The sequence below is a fragment of the Balaenoptera borealis genome (genome assembly GCF_965194805.1).
Source record: "Balaenoptera borealis genome assembly, chromosome: 4".
Classification (NCBI taxonomy): Eukaryota; Metazoa; Chordata; class Mammalia; order Artiodactyla; family Balaenopteridae; genus Balaenoptera; species Balaenoptera borealis.
The window spans coordinates 84,226,106-84,250,005 of NC_138861.1; the positions used below are offsets into that span (position 1 = coordinate 84,226,106).

Genomic DNA, 23,900 nt, shown 5'->3' on the forward strand with positions numbered 1-23,900 from the left:
TATAACTGATTCACTTTGTTATAAAGCAGAAGCTAACACACTATTGTAAGGCAATTATACTTCAATAAAGATGTTTAAAAATATATATATAAATAAAATAAAATAAAATAAAATTGATAAACACAAAAAAAAAAAAAAAAAAAAGTAAACATTTCATGGAATTCCCTGGTGGTCCAGTGGTTAGGACTCTGCGCTTCCACTACAGAGGGCACGGGTTCAATCCCTGGTCAGGAAACTAAGATCCCATAAGCCGTGCAGTGCAGCCAAAAAAAAAAAAAAAAAAGTAAACATTTCAGCTACAGGAGAGGGTGCGGAGAAAAGGGAACCCTCTTGCACTGTTGGTGGGAATGTAAATTGATACAACCGCCATGGAGAACAGTATGGAGGTTCCTTAAAAAACTAAAAATAGAATTACCGTATGACCCAGCAATCCAACTCTTGGGCATATAACCAGAGAAAACCATAACTCAAAAAGACACATGCAGGCTTCCCTGGTGGTGCAGTGGTTAAGAATCCGCCTGCCAATGCAGGGGACACGGGTTTGAGCCCTGGTCCGGGAAGATCCCACATGCAGTGGAGCAATTAAGCCTGTGTGCCACAACTACTGAGACTGTGCTCTAGAGCCCGTGAGCCACAACTACTGAGCCCGCATGCCTAGAGCCCGTGCTCGGCAACAAGAGAAGCCACCGCAATGAAGCCCGTGCACCACAACCAAGACCCAAAGGAGCCAAAAACAAGTAAATAAAATAAATAAATTTATTAAAAAAAAAAAAAGACACATGCACCCCAATGTTCATTGCAGCACTATTTACAATAGCCAGGTCATGGAAACAACCTAAATGCCCGTTGACAGACGAATGGATAAAGAAGATGTGGTACATATATACAATGGAATATTACTCAGCCATAAAAAGGAACGAAACTGGGTCATTTGTAGAGATGTGAATGGACCTAGAGACTGTCATACAGAGTGAAGTAAGTCAGAAAGAGAAAAACAAATATTGTATATGAATGCATGTATGTAGAATCTAGAAAAATGGTAGAGATGAACCTGTTTGCAAGGCAGAAATAGAGACACACATAGAGAACAAATGTATGGACACCAAGGGGGGAAAGGAGGGATGGGATGAATTGGGAGATTGGGATTGACATATATACACTAATATGTATAAAATAACTAATGAGAACCTGCTGTATAGCACAGGGAACTCTACTTCACTTTGCTGTACAGCAGAAACTAACACAACATTGTAAAACAACTATACCCCAATTTAAAACAAAAAAAACATTTCAGCTAGAGACTCAACACATTCCTATCAAAACCCCAAGGGCATTTTTCACAGAAATAGAACCAAAAAATTCTAAAAGTTTTATGAAACCACAAAAGACCCCAAATAGCCAAAGCAATACTGAGAGAAAAGAATAAAAATAAAGCTGGAGGTATCACATGCCCTGATTTCAAACTAAATTACAAAGCCACAGTGATCAAAACAGCATGGTATTGGCAGAAAAACAGAGACATACATCAGTGGAACAGAATTTAGAGCCCAGAAACAAACCCACACATATATGGACAATTAATTTATGACAAAGGAGCAAATATCATACAATGGAAGAAGGACAGTCTCTTCAACTCATTAGTTGGGGAAATTGGGACATTGGGACAGCTACATGCAAAAAGATGAAACTAGGCCATCATCTCACACCCTAAACAAAAATCAACCCAAAATGGATTAAAGACCTCAATGTAAGGCTTGAAACCATAAAACTCCTAGAAGAAAACATAAGCAGTACACTCTGACATCGGTCTTCACTCTATCTTTCTAGCTATATCTCCTCAGGTAAGGGAAAAGAAATGAAATATCTGATAAGGGGTTAATATCCAAAAAATATAGACAACCCAATTAAACAACAACAACAACAAAAAAAAACAATTAAAAAATGCAGAGGAGCTGAATAGGCATTTTTCCAAAGACATTTTTTCATACAGATGGCCAATAGAATATGAAAAGATGTTCAACATCACTAATTATTAGGGAAATGCAAATCAAAACACAATGAGACATCACCTCACGCCTGTTGGAATGGCTAGTATCAAAAAGGCAAGAAAAAACAAGTGTTGGTGAGGATGTGGAGAAAAGGAAAACCATATGCACTGTTGATGGGAATGCAAATTAGTGCAGTCTACTAAGGAAAACAGTATGGAGATTCCTCAAAAAAATTAAGAATAAAATTACCATATGGGGCTTCCCTGGTGGCGCAGCGGTTAGGAATTCGCCTGCCAATGCAGGGGACATGGGTTCGTGCCCCGGTCCGGGAAGATCCCACATGCCGCGGAGCGGCTAGGCCCGTGAGCCACAACTGCAGAGCCTGCGTGTCTGGAGCCTGTGCTCCGCAACGGGAGAGGCCGCGACAGTGAGAGGCCCGCGCACCGCGATGAGGAGGGGCCCCCGCTCGCCGCAACTGGAGAAAGCCCTCGCACAGAAACGAAGACCCAACACAGCCAAAAAAAATAAATAATAAAATAAAAATTAAAAAAAAAAAAAAAAAATTACCATATGATCCAGCTATCCCATTTTTGGGTATTTAATCCAAAGAATATGAAAACACTAATTAGAAAAGATATACACACCTCTATGTTCACTGCAGCATTATTTTCAATAGCCAAGATATGGAAACAACCTAAGTGCCCAACAACAGATGAATGGATAAAGATGTGGTATTTTTACTCAATGGAATACTACTCAGTCATAAAAAAGGTGAACTCTTGCCATCTGCTAAGTGAGACAAGTCAGATGGAGAGATATAAATACCATATGATTTCACTCATATGTGGAATATAAAAAACAAACAAACAAACAAATGAAATAAATGAACAATCCAAAGCAAACCAAAAATGTAGATACAGAAAACAATAGTGGTTACTTGAGGGTGAAATGGGTAAAATGGATCAACTGTACAGTAACAGATGGAAACTAAATTTTTTGGTGGTGATCACACTGTAGGGTAAACAGAAGTAGAAATATAATGTTGTACACATGAAATATGTTATAAACCAATGTTACCTCACTGAAAAACAAATTTTAAAAAAAAGAAACATTTCATTCCTGTGGATTTAAGTGCAGCTCTACTTAGAATATCTGTGAATATAAAGATGCTCAACAGTTGTTTGCTTCTTCTGAGAGGCCAAAACCCCTTAGAAACTAGGATTTACCTTTAAACAGGTACAATCTTCAAATCAGACTGTAAGTTTTAATATTCACATATCTTATAGAAACCACAAACCAGCTTTGCTTGCTCTCATGATCTTTAAAAAGCTATAGAGGAGAAAAGAAATAATACTGTTTTTATAAAATAACTGAATCCCAAAATGAAAACTGGTATTTGCTAGAAGTAACAAAGCCAAAGCCAACAGGTGGGCAACCACTAGGGAGGGCATAGTTATTATAGGCACAGGTCTTACTTACAAGTTGCTTTTCAGTTAACTCAGTTGTAAATTTAATATACTTACTTTCTCTATATTCTATTTCTGCTTCCTTACGAAGTTTTTTCTCTCTGGCAAGAGCTTCAGGGCTTCCCCAAACTTCCAAAGATCTGTGTACACACGACCACCAACAATGACAATTTTAATGACTTTATTATAATCATATTTAAATCTAGATAACTAAAACTATATGAGAATTTAACAACAAAGCATAAGGTCCTTTAGGAAAAATATAAAGCACTTAAATCTTTCTAAATTAAATCTAAACAATAAGAGTAAATTCAACAGCAAATTTTCTCATAAATTATGACTTTTTTTTGCTAACTAGTACATACTAGTAACTCTCAGACAAATTTAGAAATGTAAAAATATTCTGCTTTTAAAACATGTCATTTTAAAAATTCTGAGTCTGTCTAAAATACATTTTTATTAATCCCAAATTCAGCTTGTATTTTTATTCTAAAAGAACTATGTTCTTACTTTGTCTCCACATCTGATCTCAAGTATACAGTAAAGGACTCGGTATCTTCATGAGGACTTCGTCGTCTGATTTTTCGAAGTTGTTCTAGATCACTGAAGAAAGAAACACGTTGAATTTATTCAGACAAGGTTCATATGGTTCATGTACTTAAAAGGATTAAGGGCAGATAAAAGCCACTACACTGATCCTCATTTTAATAGCTAAATCTATATAGCCTGTAAAAAGCAGTTTAAAGATGACATTTTGTACACAAAAGTGACTTAGAGACAGTTGAAACACTAAGAATTATTCTCGATGCTCAATATAGATACCATAACATAATATGTAGAGATTCAATTCCTTTATTAGTGCTTGCATTTTATCTGCTAGGGACACACCATTGCAATGTCTGATGTATGAAGAAAGAAAGTGAAAAGTGGAAAGAACATGGATTAGAGTATTACCCCTCTATTTAAGAATTTAAATTTAAAATTTACAGTCATTTGTTTACATCCAGATTAATACTAAGTGGTAATATCATTCATAGATACCAAGTTATAAAGAATATGTGTCAATTTCATGCTATTTAATTATTTTCCTTTCTCTTAAATTCTGAAAGGTTTATACATTCATCAAGTCACTGCTAAATAGTCATACTAAATTTGATCATTGGTCTTCCTAAGGAAAGTTTGTAATAGCAACGAAAAGACCTATAAATAAAAATCTGGGGCGTTTCCTGGTGGCCTAATGGTTAGTATTCCAGGCTCTCACTGCCATGGCCTGGGCTCAATCCCTGGTCAGGGATAAGATCCTGCAAGCTTTGTGGCGCAGTCAAAAAATAAATAAATAAAAAGTAAAAATAAAATAAAATAAGTTCAACAATCAACTATCACACATCAATAAAAAAAAGTCTGGACCAAGTAACAAAAGATATATATTCTGGTTCCCTCTCTGTCATTGACTCACTAAATAAGCTAGGTCATCACTCTTTATTATGTTCCCTGGCCTATAATGTGGAGATAGCAATACCTAACCTACTTAACTCACAAAATTTTTGTATGTGAAACAGAATATAGTTTTATATCATTATTATAATTGGTTGTTGTTTCAATAGTTATAGAAGTTATAAAACTGATGACAGGAATCTTTATTTCTTGATATTATACCATAGAATATATGACCATGGGCTGGGGGTGGGGTGGGGGAGGCTAGATCATCTGATGTCGAAATTGCCAAGAAATCTTCCACATAAATATGGTTTTTCTAGGTAAACACACAAAAGAGGGGGAAAAGTTTAAATCTGTGAAAAATACCTCACTAAATCTCTTTAATTACAAGAAAATTAATAACAAGATACCAGAAAGAAGGAAAATAATTTATACTCAACATGAATCACAGCTGGAGTGTGAACATAAACATAACAAAATTGCTTTACCAAAAAAACCAAAATTTTAAAGTTATACAAATATGCAAATAATCTTATTGATAATTTTGCTACATATTAACATAACAATAAAACTCCTAAGGTTCTTGTGTGACACAAAGATATTGAAGAACCTACCTTTTTGAGTTAAAGGAGCCAAGAAACACTGGAACTGCTCGTGCTGGAGCAGCCTTCAGTTTAGTAAACTAACAATTTTAACATTTTTTTAACTGAATAAAAATACTTCTTCAATTTAGGAAGGAGCCATGGTAAAGTTTCCACATGGATGGTAGTGGGTAACAAATTCTAGGAAATAACTGGTTATTTAGATTAGATAGAGCAAACTGCCCCATTTTTAAAAAATTACTGTACCTGGATTTGAGGCAGAACTCATTCATTGCTCTGACTCCAGTGATGAAATTATTCTGAGTGTACTTTGGTCCATATTCCCTCTTTTTAAGGACGGCTTTGACTAAAACCAAAAATGTAGGAAAACATGCTAAATATGCACATCGGAAGTCACATTTGAAGATGAACATATGCTGAGTTTTAAGTGGATTCACTAATGAATTCCAAAGAAAACTATTTTTCCTGATGCACTGAATGGCGTCAGAAAAAAAATGTTTACTCCAAGTACAGAATAGGACAGAATTACACTTGTAACCACCCAGCTTTATCTCCATAGTTCATCAGGAACTGATGACAAAATGTAAGCCCTTTGTCTAAAGGATACCTTGTATAGGTATTACTGGTCTGTTTAAATTGTACTAGTACAATTTAAATTACTTAGGGTCTAAATGAAAATGAACTGAAGTTTCAATAAAAAATTAGACTCTGGTTCGGTGTTTTACAAACACTGGTGAAACCAGCATTTTATAAAAAATGAAAATAGAAAGTAATCAAAGAGTACTGCACATAATGAAGAATAAGCACTTTTTGTGAAAACTTGTTTCAGTTACATATAATAATCTATATATATACTAGATCATTGGTATTTCTTAAGTGGATTGCAGTCAAAAAAGTCTGAAAGTCATTGGACAATTTCACATAATGTAACAAAGATGAAGTAACTATAAGGAACATTTTTATCAGTTAAAAATTATAGGAAGTTAATTATAGACTATAGGTAAAATACTGCCTTCTAAATTTTTCCTATTATCAAGTATCAATCTGTTCATAAAAAAGCCAGAGACATCAATAATAAAATAAAATACCAATTTGGTATCAATTATAGTCTATGAATTAAAAATTACAGTCAACATTGGTCTGTTCACTTTTATAAAGTGAAACTTTTGGTCACAAAACACAGATAAATAACATAAGCAAATCTCTGAAAATTGTCACCTAGTCACTTCATATTCTATTCTAATGTCTAGTAACTATTGAGTTTTCTATTGTACTTACAAGTTGAAAGAATAAATTAAGACTAAAATTATCCATCACTACAGTAGGTAAAAAGACTCTTAAAATAACACACGAACTATTAAAATCAAATGCACAAATAATAGTTAACAAGAACATTTCAAAAATAAAGTTCAATACAAAAACCAAAACCTTATTTGAAAAAAAGTATATAAACAAGTTCAGGTTTCTTTTTGCATGAGTTTCTCTAAACTACCTTACTCTAAAAATCCTAAAATTCTAAATCCAAATAAACTTCTCTGGATCAGAGAGGAGAATTACATCGCTCTTCAAAAAGATTAGTTTTTTTTTTTACATTACTTTTTTTTTTTTAAATAAAGTCCTTCAATCAGTTATTTATTTATTTATTTATTTATTTATTTATTTATTTATTTATTTATTTATTTATGGCTGTGTTGGGTCTTCGTTTCTGTGCGAGGGCTTCCTCTAGTTGTGACAAGCGGGGGCCACTCTTCATCACGGTGCGCGGGCCTCTCACTATCGCGGCCTTTCTTGTTGCGGAGCACAGGCTCCAGATGCGCAGGCTCAGTAGTTGTGGCTCACGGGCTTAGTTGCTCCGCGGCATGTGGGATCTTCCCAGACCAGGGCTCGAACCCGTGTCCCCTGCATTAGCAGGCAGATTCTCAACCACTGCACCACCAGGGAAGCCCTACATTACTTTTTAATAATTTCTTCAAAGTAGCTAGAAATCCCTGTTGGCCTGTCCTAGCCCAGATTACTGATGATAAGACAACATTAAGTATTCTTAATTGTGACTCTACACTATCATCTCCAAAGTTATCCTAGAAGAGAAGTCCCATTTTTAGCACGATTTTATAGGGAGGAAACTAAGGCTCAGAGAAATAAAGTAAACTGCCCAAAGCCATACAGCTAGTATGTCCTGAAGTTACAAATTGAATCCACTTTTGTCTGACACCAAAGCCATGGTGCTCCTAATCACAGAATTAGTACCTCCGTGAAACATGCTACTTTGGAGATGGGAGCCATAGCACGTTATAAAGAAGAGAGCTGCAAACAAGAATTCCTTCATCACTCAATCACTCCCAGAAAAGGAAATCAGACAAGAATGTCCAAACTCTACCTGGATTTGAACAAGCTGTAGGTGTTGGCCTCTTGTTCTTTATTAATCACATTATTTTTCTAAAAATGATAAAGCAATTGATGATTTTTATTTGCCATTACTCCTTTCTTTGGGCTTTTGAAAAAAGAATTTCCATAAAATTTATGACCAAAATGTAAAGTAAAAAAAAAAAAAAAAAAAAAAAATGTAAAGTAAACTTCAATAGAAAATTAGTTTATAAATAGAATAAATCTTTATGGTCAATATATTTAAAGAAAAATGAATATACCCTTATAATTATAAAGAGCTCTATATAAACTAACTTTATATATTTAATTCAAAACACCATTATAATAAAAAATAGAATAAAATATATTTACCTCTTACTTGGAGAGGTTCTTGCTTAATAAGTGGAGCTTTCAGTTCTGCACCAATATTCTCTGCTGTAAAGTTCATTTTTAAAAAGTTGTATTAAGCAGTTGTTTTCATACAAACCTATAAACTTAATATTAGCTGACAATCTGGCAATGTATACAAAAGATAATATTATCACAGACCAAGTTGGATTTATCCTAGGAATGAAAGAGCAGTTAAACATTAGAAAAGCTATTAATTCCCCTCATTAACAGATTGAAGGAGAAAAACTATAGAATCATTTCAGGAGCTAAACAAAGAGCATTTAATAAAATTCAGCACCCATGCAAGTTTCAAACCTTTTTAAGAAAACTAGGACAAAAAGGAATTTCCTTAAAGGGTAAAGCAAACCTACAACAAACATTGCATTCAATGGTGAAAATTTAGATGCACCGCTTTAAAACAAGGGCACATGCTGTCAATTTTTCCACCCAAAACTGTTCTATAGATACTATTCAATGAAGAAAGGATGACGATTAAGTGGTTATTGGAACAACTGTACAACTCCCTCCCCTCCAAAAAATTTAATGAAAAAACTGGAATCTACCTCACACCATAAACAACCAATTCCAGGTAAATTAATGACTTAATTAGGAGAAGATATATCCAGCAAATATAATCAACAAAGGATAACTATCAAGAATATTTAACAATTCCTCCAGATCTATTAACAAAAAGACAACCCATTAGAAAAAATAAGGGCAGAAGACAAGAACAAACTTGCACAGGAAAGGAAATACAAATAACCAATAAACATATGAAGAGACGATAGCCTCATTATTAACAGAATCCAAATGAAATCACAAGATGCTGTTTTACAGCCATCAGATTACAAAAAATAAAAAAATATGATAATACCTAATGTTGGCAAGGGTATGGAGCAACGGGAACTCATACACCGCTGGTAGAAATATAAACAGGCACAATTACCTTGGTAAACAAGTTGGCACTATCTAATGAAGTTGAACACAAGCATAACCTATTACCTAGCAATTCTACTGCTAGGTCAATATACTTGGCACATAGAAACTTGTACAAGGGTACAAGGAGAGAGGTACATGAACATTCGTTCAAAGCAGTACTGTGTTCTGTTGTTTCAAACTGGAAACAACCCAAATGTCCATCAGCATGAGAACAGATAAACAAACCATGTTATATTCATACAACAACATTTCATGGGGGTTGGGGGACGAATTGGGAGATTGGGATTGACATATATACACTACTATGTATAAAATAGATAACTAATGAGAACCTACTGTACAGCACAGGGAACTCTACTCGGTGCTCTGTGGTGACCTAAATGGGAAAGAAACCCAAAAAAGAGGGGATATATGTATACGTATGGCTGATTCACTTTGCTATACAGCAGAAACTGACATAGCAGTGTAAAGCAACTACACTCCAATTAAAAAAAAAAAACTCATACAGCAGTGAAGAAGAATAAACATAATGGCTATCTTTCTTTGAGCAAGCACTATCCTAAGCACTTTACATGCATCAACTCAATTCACACAACAACCCCCAAAAGTACATGCTATAATTATCTCCATAAAAATTAATGAACTAGACACATACACCATTAAGATAAATCATAGCAAACAATTTTAATGAAAAAAGTAAATCACAAAAGAATACATACAATAGGGGCTTCCCTGGTGGCACAGTTGTTAAGAATCCGCCTGCCAATGCAGGGGACATGGGTTCGAGCCCTGGTCTGGGAAGATCCCACATGCCGCAGAGCAGCTAAGCTCGTGCGCCACAACTACTGAGCCTGCACTTTAGAGCCCGCGAGCCACAACTACTGAAGCCTGCGCACCTAGAGCCCGTGCTCCGCAACAAGAGAAGTCACGGCAATGCGAAGCCCGTGCACCACAATGAAGAGTAGCCCCCGCTTGCCACAACTGGAGAAAGCCCACATGCAGCAACGAAGACCCAACACAGCCAAATAAACAATAAATAAATAAATAAAATTAAAAGTTTAAAAAAAAAAGAATGCAAGGTTCTCAGGTTAGGTGGTAAATTCCCAGGCGTTGATGTTATTATGCTTTCTAACTTACATATACATAGCATGTATTCTTTTATATGTATCAAATATTTTGTAATAAAAATCTCACCCTTAAAACCTTTTCTCTTATTATATTTATATCTTCATTCAATAATATAACATTTTGGAGCTTATTAACAATAGCTAACATTTACTAGGTATTTACCATGTGCCACATACAGTACACTCTGTGTTTTACATGCATTATTTCATTTAATCCTCACAAAACTGCTCTGAGGTAAGTACTATTATTATCTTCATCTTATTCAGGAAGTTTTGGAACTTCCCTCAAAGTCACACAGCTAGTATTTTAAACATGGAAGTACAGTCAGGATTGAAACCCAAGTCATTTCGATTAGTCTCCTCTCTTAACCACTTTCCTACATTACGTCTATGTTTAAAACAATAATTGATTTATAAGTAGATATTTGTGTATTTTTGGGAAAAGAGGATAGAAGCGAAAACTGGATCAGCAACATGAAGATCACTGGCAACCTTTTGACAACAGCAGTTTCAGCAGGAAGAGTAGGGACGGAGCAACAGGTTGAGGTGAGAATGGGAGATGAGGAAGTGAAAGCAATATCTGGACTTTCAGTAAGAGCTGGAAAAGAGAATGGAATCAAGGAAATATTGATTTTATTTTATATAGAGGTGGAAATGATGAAATAAATGGAAATGAACCATTTCTACATATTTAGAATATGAGTATATATAAATGATAGGCAACACCATGAAACCTGACTGACTACTTGGTTACCTGATTTAGACTTCTGCCACCTTATTGTCTGACTTCAGCTTACCATCCTTTTTTTCCTTTGTTTTTATTTTTCTTTTGCCTATCCTGCCATCTGTTAGATTCATAAAGTTTTCTATATCCTCCTCTCACCCCACGCCCACGCTGGCTTCGAATTTATAAGATTATAGTTCTATTGTTTTCATGATTCCATTTAGAAATTTAACATACATACTTTCCTATAAATCTTTCTAACCATCTGTTAAGTCATTCCCCATCTCTACCTTCCTCTGAACAAGAAAAAAACCTTTAACCACTGAAAACTTCTTCTATCTTATTACTCTTTTTTTTTTAATCTTTTTAATTTTTCATACTTTATTCCTTATATTGATAGGTTAAGTAAAATTTTCCTAAGTACTGATTCATAGATAATGTTTATAAGCGGCACACAAAACATTCAGTTTCACAAACAGTAATATCCAATGATCCCCTTAAATGCAATTTTAAATCCTTACTTTACGCTAAGTGCAAGAATAATACAGTAAGCTAAATACACACAAAACCTGTATATGCTGAACTACAAAAGTGGTTTCCATAGCCACACATGGTCTTAGTCAAGTACACATTTCCACAATGAACAGGTACTAACAAATATGTTAATAAAACACTACCCCAAATGCTTATCCTACCATCAGCTTTTTCAGCAATGCCATTCCTGCTACTGAAAATACTTACATTTAGAAGCTTTAATTTGACCTGGGAAAATGAGTTCTCTTAAAACCTGACAAACTGTATAAGCCCCAAAGATTTTAAATCAAATAGGTCTTCCAACACAGAAGCATTCATAGGAAACTTTTAAGTTTCTCAAAAAATAAAAAAATTAAAATCAAAAAAAATCACTCGTTATCTAAAGAAGAGTATTAAAACAAATTATCTTAAGACAAATAAACACTCTTTAAAAAGGCTGTATTTTCTATCATTTTCTCCTTAAAAGAAACACAAACCAGTTCACTATCTTTTAATAACTTAGACTACTGTAATCTAAAAACTTCAGAAACATGAAACACATGTCTTAGCTATCAAAGGTACCATTTAGATTTCACATATTAAACAGCCACAGTACAGCCTACAATGGCAAAAAATCAGAAGGAACTGAATGGTTTGCAAGGTACTTTGACGTACATGTGGTCATTAAAATCCAGTAAGTAATTCAAAGTATGGTAATATAATGGCAGGCAATTAAAGGCTCAAATAACACTCTAAAATTGAAGACATGAAAATAAAGACTGAAAACTTTGTGGTTCTCTATCTTTCATTGACATAGCTAGATATCAGAACCTTACTGTGGAAAATATAGTTATTAAATATGGTTTCCCCAGAAAATAATGAAGCTTCAAAAAGTACAAAAGGTGTCAAGATCCATAGTTTGCTTCATCAAATGCTTTTCTAGCTCGTTTCAATTCTTCATTCATAGTAAGCAAGTCTTTAACCCTAGCAAACTTTTTTGGGTCCTTTCGAATCAAGAAGATGATATCTTCAACTTGTACCCGACCTTGTCTTCCAATTGACATTGCCTTGTGAGTCATTTCAGTGATGAACTCTATGACAAGGTCTTCAAGAATATCTACTGACTCAGTATAAGGATTCTGGTCATCCCCAAACCCATACATCATACACCATAATTCTTTAGAAAAAAGTCTCTTTCTTTTACCCTGCCCACCTTCTGCACCTCCTCCAATTTCTTCATTTTCTTCCTCAAAGGTGGGATCTTCTTCTTCATCTGCTATCCCAGCAGCCAGCCCTATCTTATTACTCTTGACTAAAATTTTAGCATTTAATATAAAATGTTTATTATTTTTACTATCAATAATTAACTTTATCAACACATTTTATCCATTTCTTGCTTTTCACTGTCCCTTTTATATCCCAACGCTTCTTTCCCTGAGTTTACTCTGCATCTTATAAAAATACATATTTGAATAGTTTTTTCTTAATGTGGGTAGGTTAGTAGTAAATGATAGTCATCTTTATATATGTGAAATGTTTTTATTTTTGCCTTCCCTCTAGAATGATTATTTAGACAAGTATAAAATTCTAGGGTAACATTTATTTTTCTTCTTACCCTTCCATGGCTATTACTCCAAATCACTCCTCCCTTATTTTCTGCATATTGTTGCAGATAAAAAGTCTACTTCAAGAGAGCAACAATTGTACTGATAGCAGGCTGACTTTCTCTTTGGAAACTTTTAAGTTGGGTTGTTTCTTGTTTCAGTTTTGAAATCTATGGGTTTCTTTTCATTTACCCTGTTTAGTACTAAAAGTGTATTTTTGATCTGAAGATCCTTGTTTTTCTCAAATTCTGAAAAATTCTCATCCATTATCTCTTTATATATAATTTCTCCACCATTTCTCTATTCTTTCTCTCTCTCTCTCTGAAATGCCTATTAAATATAGGCTAGAGCTTCATGCTTTTTTAAAGCTTTTTCATTTTCTTGGAAAATCTTTTTGCTTTCCTATGCTCATTCAGGGTGAATTTCAATTTACTAATTCTCTACTTGACTATGGCTATTTATTAAATTCGTACTTTAGTGATTACACTTTCATTTGTAAGCTCTATAGTTGGCTCTTTCCCAGATTTCCTTGTTCTGCTTTTATTTCTGCCAGTTTGTGTTTCAAAATATGAGTACTTCATTTATTCTTTTGAGGATATTAAACTTATTTAAAGCAATTCTGGGGACTTCCCTGGTGGTGCAGTGGTTAAGAATCCACCTGCCGATGCAGGGGACATGGGTCTGAGCCCTCGTCCGGGAAGATCCCGTATGCCACGGAGCAACTAAGCCCGTGTGCCACAACTACTGAGCCTTCACTCTAGAGCCCGCAAGCCACAGCTACTGAGCTCGCTAGCCACAACTACTGAAGCCCGCGCGCCTAGAGCCCCTGCTCCACAACAAGAGAAGCCACCACAAAAAAAAAAAAAAAAGAGAAGCCACCACAATAAGAAGCCCGGGCACTGCAACGAAGAGTAGCCCCCTCTCGCCACAACTAGAGAAAGCCCGCACACAGCAACAAAGACCCAACACAGCCAAAAATAAATTAATTAATTAATAAAAATAAATAAATAAAGCAATTCAGGCTGTTATTTTAACATCATCTGGAGTTAATTCATATTTGATTGTTGATTTTGCTGGCTTTCTTAGCGTTAGGATTTACTGAGATATAACTGACATATAATGTTTTGTAAGTTTAAGGTATATAACATATTGATTCGATTCATTTATATATTGCAATATGATCCTTCGTGCACTTTTAAATTTTAGAATTTGCAAACTTATTCTGAAGGATATATCCTTTCACTCTCCTCCTCATGCTCTAGTGCCCAGAACTCAATCTGACCCTTCTGTCCTGAACCAGACCTCACACTGCCAGTTTGAAATTCCGACCCCTCAGTTCAGTCTCCAAGCCAGCAAACAGCAGGTTTCAGTTCACGTTCTTCCTCTTGCCTCCCTACCCAACAGCCTCCTACAAGACAGAACCTCAGGTAACAAATGGAAGAGGCTAGCTTCAGCCTCCTGTTTGAGGGTGGGTGGCTAAGTTCATGCAGTGAGTCTGACTCCAATACCCGGGTATGCATGGAGCACTTATAGATCCATTACCCCAAACAAGCCAAACTCCTGGCTGCCAGTGCCTGCTTACAAACCCAGAGCCTGGCATGTTCTGTTCCACTTCTTGGACATAACATACCTTTTTTTGAGTCCAACTACTCCTTCAGTTTTCTCTTTGTATATTTTGTCTATCACTCCAATAAGTGAGAAGCAGAACAGTTACCTCAGAGCATTCATTCAACAACGCTATTGCTATCTTGATCAGAATTTCTCCCTATCCACTGATTTCCCTTCTTTTAATGCTCTTATGTATAAATTAAATGTCAACAGACTAGGCATTAACAAAAGCAAAACTCTCTGAAATAAAAGCAAAAAATTCTTACATGTAATTTTTAGTATATCTCTTACTTTTCAGCAAAAGCCACTGGGGAAATGACTTAACATGGTACTTTTTTTTTCTTTTTTTTTTTTAACATCTTTATTGGAGTATGATTGCTTCACAATGTTGTGTTAGTTTCTGCTGTATAACAAAGTGAATCAGCTATATGTATACTTATATCCCCATATCCCCTCCCTCTTGCGTCTCCCTCCCACCCTCCCTATCCCACCCCTCTAGGTGGTCACAGAGCACCAAGCTGATCTCCCTGTGCTATGCAGCTGCTTCCCACTAGCTATCTATTTTACATGTGGTAGCGTATATATGTAAATGCTACTCTTTCACTTCGTCCCAGCTTACCGTTCCCCCTCCCCGTGTCCTCAAGTCCATTCTCTACGTCTGTGTCTCTATTCCTGTCCTGCCCTTGTCTGTGTCTCTATTCCTGTCCTGCCCCTAGGTTCATTAGAACCTTTTTTTTTTTTTTTCAGATTCCATATATATGTGTTAACATACGGTTTTGTTTTTCTCTTTATGACTTACTTCACTCTGTATGACAGACTCTAGGTCCATCCACCTCACTAAAAATAACTCAATTTCATTTCTTTTTATGGCTGAGTAATATTCCATTGTATATATGTGCCACATCTTCTTTATCCATTCATCTGTCGATGGACACTTAGGTTGCTTCCAACATGGTATGTTTTGATAACTAAAACGTACAGAAAATCCAAAAAGGCTTTATTTTAACTATTCATCAGATCCTAAGTAGGTTATGATGGCATATTAGAAAAAAAAAAAAAAAGGCTTAAACACACTTCTATTTAATTAATTAATAACTATGGCTTATAACATTTGACACTGATCAGTTAAATAACTGATATTTTATTTTTGTCTACCTACACAGCAAACTAATTCTAAAGCATCTTTATCTATAGAATCTATATATCAATTACTTAAAAATTTTGTTTTGGGGAATAGAGCCCTGGGCAGAGAAAAGTGAAGGGACAGGGTGGTAGAATAATAAGCTTTCAACACTCACCTAGTGTCTGAACAACTGAAATCTACTGTCTAAAGTTTCACAGACAACCTTCCTTTCTACAATGATCAAAGTCATTCAAACAAATCACATAAAATAAGTTGCTCTAAAACTGATACTTCTGGATATTCTTCTCACCACAAACTGTCTAGACATTACTAATTATATAGTGTTACGAATCACAGGGAGGTTTCTGGCAGCCTAGTGGTTAGGATTCTGGGCTTTCACTGCCATTGCCCAGGTTCAGTCCCTGGTTTGGGAAACTGAGATCCCACAAGCCACCCAGTGCAGCAAAAAAGAATCACAAACAAGAAATGCTAGTAAATGCCTCAAACACATGTATGAATACTTTTTTTGTACACCACCATCTTAATAAACTTACACTGGATCACTGGAGTAGAATCTTTATGATTTCAATAAGTAACCAGACATTCTATCCATGAATATCTCTAGAAATTTGTTTTAAGCTCAAGCCCTGGCTGTTTGCCACACATCTGCTGTCATTAGCAAAATTAAAACTGATTTTACTAAAATTTAAAACATCTGAATGCTCCTTAAAAACGTAAGGATTCCTTAGCAAGTCTCTGCCTCTTAATGAGCTGTTTCTGACTTTATCATGTGATCTGAATTATTCAGAAGTCAATCTCAAACTCTTAAATATACAAATTATCTTTCAATCAAGCAATTACTTGCTGTCTATCTGATGGCTAACAAGGTCTAATTTGGCCTAAGCAAATTCTGAAAACTTGAGCCCAAAATAAAACCATCAATAAACAATGTACTCCTAATATAATAAACTAACATCTTAATTTCAGTCAGCAGAGAAAAAAGAAACCTAGTCACAGATTTCAATTTCAAGCCTTTTGTATAGTGGAAGCAACATTAAATATTTTTGCCTGAGTCGATGTTCACCTCAGAAGAGCATTATAACATGTTTTACCTTTAATTATATTATTTCATCACCTGTTTCTTCTCCCATTTCAATGTTCTAATAAATATGCTTATTTCTGGAACTTAGGGACTCATGACACTCTCCATTCCTTCATCCTCTAATATCAAACTCTCAATCAATATTTACCCCAGCAGTTCTCCATCACCACAAGGAAAAGAGAAGAAACTGGCTAAAACTGCATAGTAAGCCCAAGAGAAGATGAGGCTTAGCGAAAAGGATGAAAAACAGGCATCATAAACATAAACACAGGTTTCTCAAGGAATCTGTAAAATCTTCCCTGTGAAAGACAGTCTTGAAATGTTTATTCTTCTTCTTCAAATACTCTCTTCTCCTAACACCATACTCTCCTTGGCTTTTCTCTTACCTCTCCAGACTGCACCTCCTCAAGTATTCTTTGCAAGCTCCTCCTCTTCCACCTGTCCCTTACTCACTGGGGATTTTGTACTAGCTCTTATCTCCCCAATCTAAACTCTCTCCCTCTACTGTCTCAAACACACTCATGACTTCAGTTACCACCTGGGTGTAGCTAATAACTCCTAAATCTCTATCCCCAGGTTAGAACTCTATGTATTCACTTATTTACAAAATATTAAACCCCTACTATGTGCAAACCACTGCTCTAGGCACTGAAGTTCCTGCTACGAAGCTTGGAAACGGGGAGAAAAATAAAGCAGATACTGAAAGTAACAGTCAGTAATAAGTGTTAGCTACACAGAGAATTAAAATGAGTGTAATATTAAAGACTGACTGGGTATGCAGAGCTGACATGTCATTTAAGGTGTAAATGACCAGGACTTCCCTGGTGGCACAGTGGTTTAGAATCCGCCTGTCAATGCAGGGGACATGGGTTCGAGCCCTGGTCCAGGAAGATCCCACATGCTGCAGAGCAACTAAGCCCGTGCGCCACAACTACTGAGCCTGTGCTCTAGAGCCCACGAGCCACAACTACTGAGCCTGAGTGCTGCAACTACTGAAGCTGCAAGCCTAGAGCCCGTGCTCCACAACAAGAAGTCACCGCAATGAGAAGCCCATGCACCACAACGAAGAGTAGCCCCCACTCACCACAACCAGAGAAAGCCCGTGCGCAGCAACAAAGACCCAACGCAGCCAAAAATAACATAAATAAATAAATAAATTTATATTAAAAAAAAAAGATGTAAATGACCAAAAGGGTCAGCCACATGAAGAAGGGCATCTTGGAAAGAAAAAGCAACTAGAGCAAACACCCTAAAACAAGAATAAGTTTGGTATTTTCTAAGAACCAAAAGGAGACTGGCTTGGCTGAAATATAATGAGAAAGTAAGAGTGGAAGCAAGGAGCCCCGGGAGAGGCTACTGCAGTAATCCAGCCAAGAGACCATGTCTCACGGTAGAAAAGTAGTATAACCAACTGCCTACTAGTCATCTGTTAAGATGCCCCAGAGGCACCTATGATTCAGATGTCCAAGACTGAATCCTCACCTTCTCATTAATATATACTCCAGCTTTGGTATTCCTAATTTTATTTTTTTATAGATTAATTATTTTATTTATTTACTTTTGGCTGTGTTGGGTCTTCATTGCTGCACACGGGCTTTCTCTAGTTGCGGCGAGCGGGGGCTACTCTTCATTGCGGTGCGTGGGCTTCTCATTGCGGTGGCTTCTCTTGTTGCGGAGCACAGGCTCTAGGCGCACGGGCTTCAGTAGTTGCAGTACGCAGGCTCAGTAGTTGTGGCGCACAGGCTCTAGAACACAGGCTCAGTAGTTGTGGCGCACAGGCTTAGTTGCCCTGCGGCATGTGGGATCTTCCCAGACCAGGGATCAAACCCACGTCCCCTGCATTGGCAGGCAGATTCTTAACCACTGCGCCACCAGAGAAGTCCCCTAATTTTAGAAATCAATGAAATCACCGACACAATCACCCAATCCAATCCAGTAACCATGCACTGTCCTTTACTTGACCCTCTATTTCAGTCCTGCAAATTCAATCAACAGGTCTTAATTATTCAGCTCCTAAATCTCTTGTGTTCACCTACTCTCTTAAAAAAATCATTGACATTAACCTAGACTACAGCCTCATTTGTATTACTGTTTTCAGTCTCCCTCCTTTGCAATCTGTTTTCCAGTCTGCATCTACTTATCTTTCTAAAATCTTAAGTCTGATTAAGCACTTCCTCTACTTAAAATACTCCAATAGATTCCCACTGCCTACAAAACAGCCCAAACTCCTGAACAAAACCCTAATCTGACTACTGTTTACCTCCTGAGTTTCACCCCTTGTACTTTCAAAACTACCAAGCTCACCACGAGGTCCTCTACTCACTAGTCTAGTCACACTAAGTTACTTGCAGTGTTACCTTTTTTCTCCACCATTCATCACACCAATGCCTACTTTCAGGTCACTAATTAGATATCATTTCCTATGGAAACCTTCCTCAACCACTCAAGACTCAGTTAGGTGTCCCTCCAGCACACAGTATTTCTTCTATCACAGTACTTACTATACTTTCTTTGCTTAATTTTCTATTTTAGTAATAAAGAGAATATAAACTCAGAGAGTCATTCTCATTTGCTGCCACATAAAAAGTGCTCAATAAATATTTCTTGAATAAATTAATGAATAAATAAAGGACTTCTTTTTAATGCTGCACAGCAGACTAGAAAAAAAACTTTTCAAATGCATTGCTAAGCTAGCAAAACGATGTGAAGAGGGCAAAAATGAAGGGAAAGCAGGACCTCTGCAGAATAAGAGAGCAGACCAAAGCCAGTTTTTTCCCGATGATTTCTGTTGAAGCTTTCATTCTTTGAGCTTCTACTTCCACAGCTGCAAGGGGCATGGGAGAACAAAGAATAAAACTAGGTTCTGCTAAAGATGGAGAGTCTAACAGGAGATACCCAGAAAAAAAGCTAGACACTTGGCATTACTGTGACCTAGCAAAAACACACAGAGAAGGGGATAGCAAGGAAGCAAGCCTGCACCTACTCTGGTGTCACATAGTGGAGAAGAAAAAAACTCCCCTGAAAATCCTAAGGATAAGGCAGCTCACACAAGTTTATAGTCTGAATTCATGCTACTAACGTGGTCCAAAAATCTTAAGCTAACTTTAATTTAATGTGGTCCCAAGTTGTGTCCCCAGCAGCTAACAGAGGCAAACGCAAACTCTCTATGCAGGAACACATCCTCAATCAGAGACATCAAATAGTTCCAAGATATAAAACTGCATGGAAAATGAACACTTCTCAGTTTAAAAACAGATAGGGCATCATGAATGAGAGAGCAAGAAACAGAGGAAAAAGATAATACAGTAAGAACCAAAAGATTTCAGATAGCAGAATTTTCAGTCACAGATTATAAAATAGCTATGTTTAATACGCCTAATAATAGAGAAGTTTGAAAACATAAGCAAGGAACAAGAGACCAACCAAGCAAGATGAAAAATAGAAATAATTTCTAGAAATGAAAAATATAATTATTAAAATTAAAAACACAACAGACGTACCAACCAGCAGATTAGAGGCAACTAAAGAGGGAATTAGTGAACTAGGTAGACCTAAGGAAATAGTCCAGGATCCAGGCCAGAAAGATAAAGAAATACAAAGTATGTCAGAGAGGTTTAGAGACAGGGAAAATAAAGCAAGAAGATCCAAAATATTTCTAACTAGAGTTCCAAAAGGAGATAAAAGAGAAATGAGAGGGGGTAATACATACTTCAAGGGACAGTGACAGAGAATTGTAGAATTACAGAATTGTATTGATAGAAAAATGCCAATTCTCAGATCCAGGAAGCCCAACAAATCTCAGGCAGGGTAAATATAAAGAAATACACACCTAGTCACTTCATAGTAAAACTGCAGTTTACACCAAAGAAAAAGACTTTCAAAATAAAGTTAATCAAATTTAAAAAGCAGACAAACAGAAAAGACATGGAAACAAAGGCATGATATCTGACTTCTCAACAACAACAGTGAAAGCCAAAAGACAATGGAATAAGATATTAAAATGTGCCTTTACCATGAAAGATCCTCACCTAAAGGAATTTCTATAGGATGTATTCTACATCAGACAGAAAGAGCAGAGAAATAAGAAAAGATGGTTAACAAAGATTTTAGATAAATTTAAACAAATAGCAATGTTTATTTTATAGAAGGAAAAGAGAGCAGAATAGACACAAAATACTAGCAAACAAATCACATGTAAGTTCGGAGGGGGTGACCAGAGTTAAAACATTCTAAGTTCTTTGTACTTTTCAGAAGGAAAGTAAACTTTTCAATTACCTTTAGACTTTAGTACAGACATAAAGTATATAACTCCCAAGCAAGTGTGTGTTGTTTCTGTGTATGAGGGAGAGGGGATAATGGAATGAGAAAAAAAAAGGTTTTTTTAGAAGGTAAAAAAGGAATTAAAAAAAAAAAAAAACGCACAGGGAAGCACATGATACAATGGCAGAAATATGTCCAAACATATCGATGATTACAGTAAATGTAAACAGACTAAACTTTCAGTTAAAAGACAAAGATTATCAAATTAGGACAAAAAAAGGTTAAAGCCAAAGGACAGGAAAAATTATACCAGGCAAATACCAATGAAATCTGGTGGAGATGTCACTAAAAAAAAAAAAAAAAGAGTTGTTACATAACAATAAAAGGTCTAATTCATCAGTGTTATGTAACAATTCTACATGTGTATGCATCTAACAACATAGCTTCAAAACACACAATGCAAAATTTTAGGTAAAACTAAAAGAAAGAATGTCAAATCTACCATCAGAGTTACTATGGCTTAAATTCCTACTTTAGAAAAGAAAGGTTCAAAATTAATGAGCAAAATAGCTAACTGATAGTTAAAAAATGAGTAACAGAGTAAATACAAAGGAAGCAGAAAGGAGAATATATTTAAGGTAAGAGTAGAAATTAATAAGAGACAAACATATGATATAAAGTAAAAAAAATTACTTGGAAAAATAATAAAATAGACAAAGCTTTGGCAAAATTAATCAAGAAAATAAGACAAACACCACTAGGAATGGAAAAAAGGGTGTAACTACATATGCTGCTAAAAGTATACAGAGAGTACCATGAACTTTATGTCAGTAAATTAAAAATTTAGTTGAAGTGGATAAATTCCTAGAAAAAAACAGAACTTACCAAAATAGAGTCAAAATGAAATAGAAAAATTAAAAGAAATTAAGTTAGTAGTTTAATGACTCCTCACCAAGAAAACACTAGTCCAGATGGTTTTACATGTAAGTTCTATAAAACATTCAAGGAACAAATAATCTTATGCAAACTATCCCGGTATACAGAAAAAAAACTATTTTAAAAGATTTATACATACCTGCTTCGTCAAATGATGGTACTTTTTCCATTTTGTGAGTTTGTGATCCCTGTCCTTCTTTCTGAACATTTGTGGAATACAACTTTACTTGATTCAGTGTGCAACAGGGAACAATATTTGAAAAGCTTCCAAATGTCACTAAATTCTGCCATTCTAAAAGAAAAAAATTTTTTAAATTTCAAACAAACTAATAATAAGGATTTTTATACCCAATAAAACATACCTATGATAAGAGAATAATTTTACAGAATAACAGTAAAACTTTCATCCTGTTAAATAGCCAAATGCACAATGCTAAGCCACCCTTTCCGTGGAGGTGTTTCATTGAGCCCTAGGTATACAGGGTCTATATTTTGTAAAGGAAAAGAAAATATTCCTTTTTTTCCCCTAATTTGCAAATTTATTTACATGGAAACTTTTAAAATTATATAAAATCAAAATATTCGTATTATTCAGCTGTTCTGAAAGGTCTCCGGCATATAAAAGATATTCTTTATTTTGTATGCTGGTTGCATGATAAAAAAAATGGTATAATGTACTTTTCAGAATAAGAACTCTGAGAGGGGGAAGGTCAGGAGTGTGTCCTACTCAAAACTACCCTGCATCTTCCTTCTGCTAGCTGGAGACTGAGTCATCTTTCATTTCACAATCAATATGTGAATTATATGAATCAGTCATTCATACTGTCACTGATGTTTTTAAATCAGATAATTAGATCAACATTTGGTGAGATTTCTCAGTATATGGGAATTCTAATTGAGGGAAGAATAGAAGACTAATTACAAAGCACTTTAGCTGTTGCATCTGGGCTGACTGTGAGCTTTAGAGGGCTGAAATACAGAAGGAAAATATATTCCACATTTGCATCCAACTGGTAGAAAAGTAAATCTATCTGTCTCTACTCTCATGTGACCCTGTTGCTTTTATTTTTTTACGCTGAGTACTTAAAACTCGAAAATCTTGTTTAGGTATAATTTATATATTTTCTAAAGTTTTAGATGAAATAATGAAATTATATCATTAGAAACAGTCAAGTTTCTTCCCAAAATGTTAATTCATGTATGTGCATGTGTAGATTGCCTTCCAAAATCAAGAAAAATAAATTTTTTAATGGCTCAGAGAATTCATCAGGAACATCAATTATTGTGAACACTGAAGATAATCTGAAAAGCATGAGGGACATAAGGCAGCATAAGTATTCACTCAAATTTCAGGCTTAGAACTTGTTTTCTTCAAAAACTTTCTCATGCCAACTTACTCTTTCACTTATTTGGCAAATATTGGTTGAAGGCCCACTATGTTTTTGTTGTTGTTGTTTTTAATTAATAAATTTATTTATTTATTTTTGGCTGTGTTGGGTGTTCCTTGCTGCATGCAGGCTTTCTCTAGTTGCAGCGAGCAGGGGCTACTCTTTGTTGCGGTGCGTGGGCTTTTCATTGAGGTGGCTTCTCTTGTTGAAGAGCACGAGCTCTAGGCACGTGGGCTTCAGTAGTTGTGGCTCGCGGGCTCTAGAGTGCAGGCTCAGTAGTTGTGGCACACAGGCTTACTTGCTCCATGGCATGTGGGATCTTCCAGGAC

The 23,900-nt window shown here is 35.6% G+C and overlaps 1 protein-coding gene and 1 pseudogene across 11 annotated transcripts in view; both read right to left on the bottom strand.

The window, feature by feature from the left end:
• Positions 1-23,900, bottom strand: part of SLC30A9 (solute carrier family 30 member 9) — a 74,692-nt gene that overhangs the window by 42,078 nt on the left and 8,714 nt on the right. For 3 of the 10 annotated variants that reach the window (XM_082390663.1, XM_082390670.1, XM_082390662.1), the window contains exons 2-8: positions 22,323-22,475; positions 21,558-21,592; positions 9,523-9,562; positions 8,230-8,292; positions 5,740-5,839; positions 3,963-4,057; positions 3,512-3,610 (exon numbers count right to left, since the gene is read on the bottom strand). In XM_082390663.1, the coding sequence (XP_082246789.1) occupies positions 3,512-3,610; positions 3,963-4,057; positions 5,740-5,839; positions 8,230-8,292; positions 9,523-9,562; positions 21,558-21,592; positions 22,323-22,475 (585 nt within the window). The remainder of the gene's footprint in view (positions 1-3,511; positions 3,611-3,962; positions 4,058-5,739; positions 5,840-8,229; positions 8,293-9,522; positions 9,563-21,557; positions 21,593-22,322; positions 22,476-23,900) is intronic. The other 7 variants (XM_082390664.1, XM_082390665.1, XM_082390671.1 and 4 more) reach the window with 7 other exon arrangements.
• Positions 10,830-13,421, bottom strand: LOC309628487 (transcription initiation factor TFIID subunit 13 pseudogene; annotated as a pseudogene). Its single transcript has 2 exons — positions 13,347-13,421; positions 10,830-12,917 (listed from the first exon to the last, which is right to left on the bottom strand). The product of its transcript is annotated as a transcription initiation factor TFIID subunit 13 pseudogene (transcript).